The 11,298-nt window shown below is 40.4% G+C and overlaps 1 protein-coding gene across 3 annotated transcripts in view; it reads right to left on the bottom strand.

Moving 5' to 3' along the window:
- Positions 1-209: 209 nt before the first annotated feature.
- ZFAND5 (zinc finger, AN1-type domain 5) overlaps positions 210-11,298 on the bottom strand; it is a 12,064-nt gene continuing 975 nt past the window's right edge. Inside the window, exons 1-6 of one of the 3 annotated variants that reach the window (XM_015406981.1) lie at positions 9,746-9,835; positions 7,501-7,658; positions 6,766-6,877; positions 6,294-6,394; positions 2,359-2,484; positions 210-2,151 (exon numbers count right to left, since the gene is read on the bottom strand). In XM_015406981.1, the coding sequence (XP_015262467.1) occupies positions 2,003-2,151; positions 2,359-2,484; positions 6,294-6,394; positions 6,766-6,877; positions 7,501-7,651 (639 nt within the window). In that variant the 5' untranslated portion in view covers positions 7,652-7,658; positions 9,746-9,835 and the 3' untranslated portion in view covers positions 210-2,002. Of the gene's footprint in view, positions 2,152-2,358; positions 2,485-6,293; positions 6,395-6,765; positions 6,878-7,500; positions 7,659-9,745; positions 9,836-11,298 lie in introns of those variants that run through there. The other 2 variants (XM_015406980.1, XM_015406982.1) reach the window with 2 other exon arrangements.

The raw sequence follows: 11,298 nt of genomic DNA, 5'->3' as shown, positions 1-11,298 counted from the left end.
AACCTTTGTTGGTCTGAAAGGTGCCACTGGACTCTAAATTTGTTCTACTGCTTCAGACCAACACGGCTGACCGCCTGGATCCACCAATCAGGTAAGTACTGAGAACTTTTAAGTAGACTCTGCTTTAAAAAGCAGATCTAAGATGACTTAATTTGCAGTGTAGAGTTATCCTCATCTGTACAAAAGTAACTGAGAACTTTTAAGTAGACTCTGCTTTATCCTCATCTGTACAAAAGTGGCTACAGTAACAGTTATAGGGTTTCTCTTATTAGGGAGAACGTTATTTGCGAAACTTCCATCTAGTCATTGAGTTGTTTGTATTACTTTTCTTAGGCACTGCTCACCTGAATAAATCTTCCTCAGGCAATGCTTGGCATCCCTCCCCCATCCATAGGCTAATGCAGATAAACCCAAGAATTAGAAATCAAATAAAAGTCCGGATTAGTTTCAAACATTTCTTACTCTCACAGAACAGAACCCTGGTTATTCAATAAGCCATCAAAAAAGGAACTAGATCCCTCTGTACATGATTTTATTATTTACATAATACAATATCGCATAGATGCTGGGTAGCATGATTATGTGCAGTACATAAATATGAACTATCTGTACACATTTGTAAATCTAATAACTCAACCAAGGACAAAGTTTAAAGCAAAAACCTGATGCTTTTAATGAAGAAACTAAGACTGAACATTGCAATTGATGTCAGAAGTAGTGCCTTGTGTATACACAACTATTTACAGATGAGAACAGGCATTACCACTACACTAGTCTAAACTGTATTTGTTTATATAAAAAACACAAGTTTCATACATCACAAAAAACCTTCCATTATAACACAGAAGTGATATTACCAGACAAGCATCAGTGAAGTATACTGCCTTTTCTAGAGTTGTTATTGTACAATGCTGTAGATAATGCAGCCCATGCAATACACCCAAGAACACTACAGTCCTACACCCAAATACTATTAAAATGATAAAGCAGCCCTCAGAGTGGTTCCAGGTACCACTTAGTCTACAGCAGCCATATTGGGTATGATTTTCCATGCAAAATGGTGCAATCTCACTACATCTGAAAACTATAAAAATTAAGAGCTAAGATTCTCTTGAACCCAGAACACATTCAACATAAAATGTATATGAAAAATTAAATGCTTGAATACATTTGCAACCTAGGTTCATCAGATGCATGTTATTTGACAGAGCTGCTGTAGTTAAGTTTATAAAAAATATGTAGCCTTTTGTTTGTAAACTGTAAAACAAAGTCTTCTGGTGTTGTGCTACACAACTTTGCTACACACAAGAAAAAGCAGACAAAGTTTTTGTTGTAGGCTAGTTCATAAAGTTCTGAAAATAAATTTTCTCCTTTGGAAACAACTTTAACAAGTTGAGTGATTTTCATCAGTTCCAAGGATTTCACCCTTCCAGCTCAGATTTCTTGCTTTTGTTTAGTAGGTGACCTTAAACTGCAGGCTTATGGCACCTGAACAAGCATTCTCATTTAGAAAGTGGATCTTCTGCAGCTCAGCTCCAAAACTACAAGTTGTGGAAATTAAAGAGGACGAAGTTTTAACTATGGTAAAAGTAGACTCATTATTCCTGGTGTACATTTAATCAAACAGGCACATAGCTCTATCCAAGGATGATATACCTCAATTACATTCCCAAAAGGCAATCTGCTGCAAACATGCAGATTTTATGCATCTGTTTGGCACATGTGAACTAGACAACTCTGTCCTTTGTGTATGTCAGTTTTCCAGTGCAGGTCGTACTCTTTCAAATCATTTTTGGGGAGGGCATGTATACATCTTAAAGGGCTGTATCTATCCAATTCTGCCTGTAACACCCACAACATCCTAAAATATCAATCAATAAGACAGACTAAAGTAAAACTCGGGAGAACATCAAAGGAAAATGGCCATGCATCTGCTCTTTAATGTTTTCCTAGGATTATTTAAAATAAAAAGGAAATCAGTCTTTTCACCAAGTAGGTTAGTTTATATTCTCTGGATTTTTTCAGCCACAACAACTGGATTCTCTTTCCTGATTTTTGCTGCAGCTTCTGCTTTGTAATCATATGGGCAGTTGTGCTTGTCAGAGTAACGGTGAAGTCCACAAAACAGATTTCCACATCGGCAGTCAAACCCTGTGCAAACAACAGAGTAGTGTCATCTTGAGATACTGAAGCAAAGAGTTAATTAAGACCATTATTCTAGGCAAGCAATTTAAAACCCCATGAAAAATCAGTATTTGCTATCTCTGATTTTCAGTACTGATAAAAGTTTATCATACATGGAAAACATTAACCACCACAGACTGGGTATGCATGGATAACAGTGTTCAATGAACATACCTGTAAGGCCAACCTTCTTTCTACACATAAAACATCTGTTCTTCTTTGGTTTGGGCATTTCAGGCGTTTTTTCTTCATTCTGAGATGTACTAGGTTGAGTAACTGTAGGGCTGGGTTGAGTTACAACTGTTTAGAAACAAACAAAAAAAGCCAGAGTTGATTAATCAAACAGCACAAGGCACTTCTAAAGTATAATCCAACATGAACTCCAAAAGCAATGATAATTTATGAAAGACTAGCTAAATTTCTTGGAATAACATTTCTGAAAGAAAACATAAAATTGCAATCGTTTTATAGCTTTAAACATTCAAGGATATCCCTCCCGTTTCTTGCATATTTTATCAATTCTAAACTGAGAATTACTCATGTCATGGTTTTCTGATTGCATCCTGCAATCACTAACTTTCCAGGCTTTCCTCTCCCTGCAGCATCTATGTCCAGCACCATGCTATTACTCCATGTGGGATACCAGAACTCCAGGAAATTTCATGTGCAGGGCTGTGGGACTAATAGCCATGCATGTCAGGAGGTTGCACTGGGGAGGGGGCAAAATCATTTCATTCTGCCTGTTGCATGAGCACAATTCCAATGACATGAAAGGAGGTGGCAATTTCACCCGCTCCCCACTGCAGCTTCCCAACCAGCATGGCTATTACTCCAAACAGGTCCTGCAACCCTATGAATAAGCTTTTCCGGGGATAGAAATGGCTACTGGGAAGATTAGGGATGCTTCTGTGGACTCTGCATGATCCTTATGCTGGATTCAACTATATGAGAGTAGTGTTATACTGCATGACTAACACAGTTAAAAGGAACTAAGACACCACTCATGATATCAAAGCTTTATAGGGACACAAAATATTACATCTGTTCCCAAATACTGGCTGAGGGCTGCTTGTTTCATGGCTAGAAATAAGTTGTTTGAGAAAATGGAAAGTGAAGGACAATGGCCTGGCATTTCATTGCTTCATGCAGCAAACTCTATCCATGTTGCCATATGAAAAAAAAAATTACTTCGGCTACCCTGGATGTAAATTTTCTACTCCCTCCCAACAGCTGCTGCAATTCTAAGGTGCTTAAAAGAACCAGAAGTAGTAACTTCTTAATTGCATCATCCTACCTTGGTTTTTACCTAGTTGTGCACACTTTTCAGATACACTGCCATAGACCCACACATGAGAAACTAGCATGATTTCAGATTTAGTTATAAAGGCATTTCAAAGCCATTTTACTAGTAAGCCCATGAACTAAAAGTAACAAAGAAATCTATGTTCCTTTCATTTACAATATTGCCCATTTACTTAGAATAGGTTATGCATGATCATCAGCTGCTCGCCCATTGCCTCGCCGACATGGGGATTCGGGGGCTGGCCTTGCAATGGCGTGTCTCCTTTCTCCAGGGTTGGGGACAAAGGGTGACACTTGGGGAGAAGCTGTCCCGAAGGCATCCACTAGTCTGTGGAGTGCTGCAAGGGACAGTGCTCTCCCCAATGCTATTTAACATCTATATGCGCCCCCTTGCCCAGATTGCCCGGAGGCATGGGCTAGGGTGTCACCAATATGCAGATGACACCCAGCTCTATCTGTTGTTGGGCGGTTAGTCTGGCTCTACCCTGGAAGATCTGGACCGGGCGTTGCAGGACGTGGCGGGATGGCTTAGGCTCAGCCGACTGACATTGAATCCGACGAAGACGGAGGTCCTATGCCTGAATCGGAGCGGCTCGGGGTTAGGGGTCCCACTTCCAGCCTTCAGTGGGGCGCTGTTGGTGCCAGTGCTGAGGGTCAGGAGACTGGGAGTGCTCCTGAGCGCTTCCCTGACAATGGAGGCCCAGGTAGCAGCCACTGGCAAGACATCCTTTTACCATCTCCGGCTGATTAGGCAGTCAGTCCCGTTCCTCGAATGCAATGATCTGGCCTCAGTGATCCATACTATGGTCACCTCGAGGTTGGACTACTGCAATGCTCTCTACATGGGGCTGCCCTTGGGGCAACTCCAGAAGCTGCAGCTGGTGCAAAACGCTGCGGCCAGGCTGTTGATGGGCCTCCCTATGTGGGAGCACATCCAGCCTGTGCTAAAGTCGTTGCACTAGCTACCAATAGCATTCCAGATTCGCTTCAAGGTGCTGTTTTTGACCTTTAAAGCCCTTAATGGTCAGGGACCTGCCTACCTGAGGGACCGCCTTTCCCCGTATGTTCCCCAAAGAGCACTGCGATCTGAAACACAAAACCGCCTGGCCCCCCTGGGCCTAGGGACACCAAGCTGGCGGCAACTAGGACCAGGGCGTTCTCCCTAGTGGCGGCAATGCTCTGGAACGAGCTCCCTAGTGAGATCAGGGCTCTGCGGGACCTCCAGCAATTCCGCAGAGCCGTGAAAACGGATATGTTTCGGCAGGCATTCCAGTAATAATTGATTCCATCGGTCGTGCCACACTTGCACTGTATTATATGATGCCATCGCATTTCAATAGTTTAATTGTATTTATTGGAATTTTATTGGAATTTTGTGGAATTGTATTTTACGTTATTTTGCTGGTTTTAAAATTGTATGCTGGTTTTAAAATGCTATGTAAGCCGCCCTGAGCTGCTTTGGCGGGAGGGCGGGTTAGAAATTTAATAAATAAATAAATACAGATATGGATGGAGTGCTTTAAGAATCAGAAAATCTATAATAATGCAGCAAGTTAAATGTTAATCATCTTACTGTGAACTGTTTATCTCTTAAGAATTTTATAATGTATTTTATTGCTCTTTTAAGCTTCTTTTACTTTTATTCTCAGGTGTTCTTACTATCAATTTTGCTGTGTCTTAATTGTCAATTGCTGGCTTCAGCCGTAAATAAAACTAAAACTAAACATGTTGAAACAATAATCAATTTCCATTAATCAAGGCCAGATGACAACTTCTAAGGCATCAAAATATTGCTCTTTATTGTAATAGATGAAGCAGCCTTATACTGAATCACACCATTGGTCCACCTGGGCCAGTACTGTCTATTCAGACTAGCAACAACTCTCCAGAGTGTCAGGTAGACATCACATCATCTACTGTCTGGTCCTTTTTTAACTGGAGATGCTGAGGATTGAACCCAGGACCTTCTGCATGCAAACCAGAGGCTTTTCCACGGAGCCTCAGCCCCTCCTCACCCCTATTATTCAGTTGTGCTATTCAGTTAAAGATTTCTCAAGCTTCCTTCTACCTGTAGTTGTCAGAAAAAGCTAGCTCATATATGAAACTATTTATCAGAAGGGCTCTGCTGTACCTGCCTGAAACAGCTTTTTCCCTTATACTGATTTGCCTACATCCCATACCCAAGTCCATTCACTATGTAGAATTAATCTTCATAACACAGGTTAAAGGTTTAACTTTTCAAATGCTGAAGCAATACTAAACACAACTAAAGCACGCTTAACAAGTTATAACTGTGCATACGAATGTTATCCTTATTTGTATTATTTCAAATATTTTACTGAATAAGAATACACATTATAGAAAAAGTGAAATGTTGGGCGCATTTCAACTCTGAGGCCTTCACAATCTTCACAAATACTTCGAAAACACCAAATATTCACATTGTGAAAAATGAATTTTGATTATGATCTGCAGGTTTCTTATATTACTAGCCACTGAACATCACCAGGCTGAAATATTTTTCATGGATTTTTTTTTTAACAAGCAGGTCATTAGAATTCAATGCATTCCAACTACTTAATGCACTAGTGTACTAATGGAAGTGGAAGTGAATAGCATACAAATAGTTCAGAAGAACTTTAAACTTCAGTGGTTGTTAAAAATATATTTACGATCTTTTAATGCATGATTTATCTTAACTCTAAAATCCAAAGAAGTGTTAATCTTTTCCTCCTTGGTTGCTAAAGGTTTAGAGCTGCCAGGTCCCACTGAACTAACTGCACCTAAATTATTTTTGAAAAGCATACCTGGCTCAGTTGTCTCTGTTTTCGGAGTTACTTTCTCCTCTCTTGAAATGCTCATTTCTGTCATTTGCTGTGTTACAGGCAAGGCGGCAACAGGCACATTTCTGCTTGTATTCAGTGAAATGAGAGCAATGTGTTAGTGCTGTTAGGAAGTCTAACAACTTATAAAATTAAAAATTTTAAACCCTGAGCTTCTTTTGATAGCTGTTACTGAGCTCACTGATGCTAAAGTTTGATTAAACAAACCATAACACCTATGTGGAAAATGTGGTACGCTTAAGATATTAGATTTATTCTGCCTTCACAAAAGGTCCCCCCAAATTTTAATAGCTGGAAATCCAACTCTGGCAGTTACTTCCTCTTTAACTAGCTTTAACACGAACTCCTGTACCATCATGTTCAGATGCTTTCCTAGACCTATCTTCCAGCCTCAATTCTTTACCACAGTACTGTTCCCGCCCCCTTTGGTTTTTACCTTGATTTGTCAGATGTGCTGCCAGCAGCACCTTCACAGGTGTTTAAACTAGTTTCTGCTCTTTGTACAGATGCAGAGTCTGAGGTAGGGCTATTGGAACCACTTGACGACCCTGCACAACACAGAGAATAAGTACACAAAAAGAAATGTAAATTTATAATATCAAAAAATTACAAGTTGTTGCTGTAAGTCTTTCAAATTAGTTGACAGTACAATGAGAACGACTAAGAACCAAAAATGCCTCAAACTTGGGAGAGCTGAGAATACCTGTATCCACAAAGATGTTTATTTCTCAAATATGATAGCATTTCTGAATAGCATTTATGTACTTATAACAGAGGTTCCCAAACTTATTTGGCCTACCACCACCCCCTTTCAGAAAAAAAAATACTTAGCGTCCCCCCCCCCGGAAATCTACCTTTAAGAAGTGTACAAAAAGACGCAGTTTGTGGATCTGCACCAGGATCGTTTCACGCCCCCGAGGGAGCGGTATTGCCCACTTTGGGAACCAGTGATTTATAACCTGCTTTTCTTCCCAAAGGGCACCAAAAGAGGTTATGCCATTCTCCCTTCTCCACTTTATCCTCACAACCACCACCCTGTGAGGCAGTCCAACTGGCCCAAGATCACCCAGCAAACTACCATGCCAGAGTGGGGATCTGAACCTGGTTCTCCCAGATCCTGGTTGGACACTCTACCCACTACAACAGTTACGTTTCATACTTTAAGGCATACCCATTGGGCTGATTCGTCCACTGTTTTGTTGTCGTTGAAGATGTTCTTTATAGCAGACTGAACACATTCCATTAGTTCTAGGATTCCCATAAAATCCACATCCTGTGCTACACAGCATGGGTCCTGGGGTCTGGTTGGTCTCCTGAGCCATTTCTGTGCTGAAAAATAAATTAAAAATTCATTAGGGCCTAGCACATGATGGTATAATAATTTAATAGTTGTGTTTACAGCATAGTATCACTCTACTTTAGGGTTCCAGTGTGTGGACAAGCTAGAAGGGAATCCCTACAGATATAAACCCTTGAGATATTATCATACTTTTAAGTTATGCCTCTCTGCCCAAAACTACTGGAGGGGCCAAGAACTGTGGCTCCTCATCCAGCCAGTCCATAACAGCAGCAGATAGCAGGTCTGAAGTGAGAGTGGAAAACTGGGGCACTTTCTCAAAGCTAAAGCCCCCTTCCCACGCTTTTAAGGCTGAATGAGTATGCCTGCTCTGATATAGTTACGGAGGGGGTGTAAACAGGATGCATATTTAGGTGCAGATGAGGTCTATGCAAGCTGCATGGCTTTCAGCTGTATGTGCACTCAAATACTCCTCAATGTACATGCCCAACCAGACAAGAATGTTCATTCAGATGCTCAACCAAGTATACTTCTATTAACAGCACAACAATGCACACAAGCAACTTCTATAACCATCCAAATCAGGCCACTAGTTTCTGAGCCAGTGAGTAATATGAAGGCCGATGACTGCTTCTTGCACAAAGTTTGCCCTTTAAAAATTAGAATAAAACAATATTACCTGAACTGCCCATAGTTATCTTAAATAAGCTTAAAATTACAGGACAGGCTTTGGACATCTATAAAATATAATTACCCAGAATTATCATCAGGCTCTATTGTTGAGGGGCTACAGCTATACTCCAAAGATAAATTAGCTTTTCAAAACACATATGGATAGAATGAGTTTGGTCAATGTTCTCAGATGAACTGAGAGTTACCACTGCAATACTTTCCAAAAACATACACAGGCTTATGACAACTTGTGCAGGAAATCAGATAGTGTACTAATTAAAAACATCATGCAATTAAATTGTTCATGTATAAAGAAATCAGCTGCTACTTCTACATAACCAAAACCATTCAGCTCAGTAATGTTAGCAGGAACAGGTCTTCTAAAAAAATGTCTGCTTAATATGTTCATTAACAAAAGCTCCTTTTTTACAGTAACTCAACAAAAAGTGTAACTATCAGAGCAGGCCACAAATATTTGGCTGCTAGCAAAGGCCTCATCATCTGTGAATACCCCAAGAGCCAAAGTTTATATAATGCTAAAAATTTTACCTTCATTAAGCAATTAAACTAATACTGATTTTAAAAACTTGGTACAGGATCCACGGGACCCTGGTTCAACTGGATCATGGTATAATATGGTCCCTTACAAAAAAAAAGTGTCACATCTTCTAAGAACTTTAGGACAACATACATACTGTAAGCAATATTTAAAATCCTGAAACGTAAAACATTTTGATTAGGATAGCCAAAGAGCTTCACAGGAATATCAACTGAGAACAGCTCCAAAAATTACCCTTGTTCTAAATGGCAACAAGGGAGTTTGCACTGGATACCATGTGTATAAATGGCTAGAAGGTTTACAGAAGATCTTTATTCTCAAGGGGGACATAACGGAGGGCCTGTTTCAATTTTCCAAAAGAGTAGACAAGTCTTGTCCAATAATATCACATCACTACTAGCCCAACCTTAATAAAAAACCTACCACTCCCCAAGTCACTTTTTACTTCTTAAGAACCATATGAGTAAATCTATGTTCATAAAAAATACACAAATCTTAAATATGTTTCTAATATATACAATTCATGTCAAAAGATTATTTTGAGGTAATTCAAAATAGGAACAGTATTCAACCAACTAAATAGTTGACATATACTGTCATTTTCAGTTGTTTACTATTATGTACAATTCACAACATCCAGTTTGAAGTTCTTAAGATACCACCACTATCATTATGGAGAAATATCACTCCCCATGAAAACACAAAACGTGCCTTATACCATTGCCATTGGTTGAACCTGAGACCTTCTGCATGCCAAGCGGATGTTCTACCACTGAACCACGGCCCTTCCCCATCTGCAAATGACTGAAGCAAAGAAAATAACAGATTCCGATCTCAAGTGTTTTTCATGTACTGCTTGTAATGGAACCTTAATCTCAAGCAACTTACCTTCCTTTACACCTTCACATTTCCAGTACAACATTCACTTATAATACCATTACATGTGTGCTTGCTTGTTTTATTATTTCTCAGAAGCTAAGGTCACATGGGTGCGTGCATTAGCTTCCGCTTGTCACAAGGCTGCAATGTGACAGGCTGAGCTAGAGGCTCAGACACAAAACCTCGTCAACAGGGGCCTCTGAAATCAGCTTCTATTTATATCTCAATAGGCTGCCCAACTCCTGCACAGTACACAGAACTAAAACAGCAGAATACAAACCCACTATGACAAAACAATATAAATGCTGATTAACACTATGAAAAGACAAGGCTTAGACAGATATCTAGGTCAAAATCTATTGCAGCCAATGTTAATTCTAGCCCTTAGCAAGTTAAGTAGAAAAAGCAAAGATTAGCTTAAGGCCTGAATGACTGCTGCTCTGCCACTCCTAAAAAGACACCGCAGATCATATATATCAGATGGTTTCTTCCTAAATATCTATTTTGGTCTCTGCTCTCCTACACATCCTAAAATAAAGCTTTTACTTCATACCTTGCCCTTACAGAACTGCTCAAACTTCCCCAGCATAGTACAAAACTAATGATGGCATAACAGGAATATCAGTTCATAATAGCTGTTATGAAATGCAGTCAAGTGCACAAAAAGCTACAATAAAAGACCAAAATAACTTACCCTTCCTCACTAGTTTACATAAAGCACATTTCACAAGCTGCTATACATGCATAACACACACACACTCTTCCTCATATATAACACACATAAATACAAAAGTATGAGTCAAAGAAGCAAAGACAAAAATCACAAGGGACTACTAAATGTATGGAAACTGCATCAATGATGGTATTAAAACGAATGTCTGTTCTATACATTCATTTAAACATTATACTTTAGGAGGCAAAAAAGTAGGGCAACTTAAATAAATTAATACTTGTGTTAAGGAGAAGGAAAGATAAGCGTTACAGTTGCTTTCAACGGCAAAGTCGAAAGCTTGGGTGGTGGCATGTCAATAAAAAAGCAAAAAAAAATTGGACATTTCACAGTGGCACAATTGAGAGACCAGCCAAGAGAGAGAAACAAAGGCGAAGGCGCTGCCAACAGCTCAGAGCATGGGGGAAGCGGGAGGGGGGAGAGAAGGAGGAAGAGAAAACCTATCCTCACTACAGCGCCAAGGACTAGGGGACATAAAAGGCGCTAAGGAAATAGATTTAGAAAATGGCAGACGGTGATGATCGGGGCGGGCTCTAGTTGAAATACTGGTGGGGAGGGGAAGGGAAAGGGAAGAGAGAGAGAGAGAGACGGCCAAATAAGAGGAAGAGGGGGTGGGGGCCCTGCTGGAACTGGTTCCCTCTCTCCCTCCCTCCCTCCCTCCCCAACCACATCCAGCCAGCTTGACAAACACACACACCAAGGCCTAGGGGGCCTCATAAAAGAAACTACTGAGTCATGGCAAGGCCAATTCGGCTTCAGGAAAGCCGTGCGATGCCCCCCCCCCCCGCCCTCGGGTCAACACAACCGAAGCGTGTAGGCGCGCACAAAAGCC

Source organism: Gekko japonicus, unplaced genomic scaffold (assembly GCF_001447785.1).
Source record: "Gekko japonicus isolate JY-2015 unplaced genomic scaffold, Gekko_japonicus_V1.1 scaffold1623, whole genome shotgun sequence".
NCBI lineage: Eukaryota > Metazoa > Chordata > Lepidosauria > Squamata > Gekkonidae > Gekko > Gekko japonicus.
Note: the sequence above shows the minus strand (reverse complement) of the source record. Positions and strands in the feature narration are given on the sequence as shown.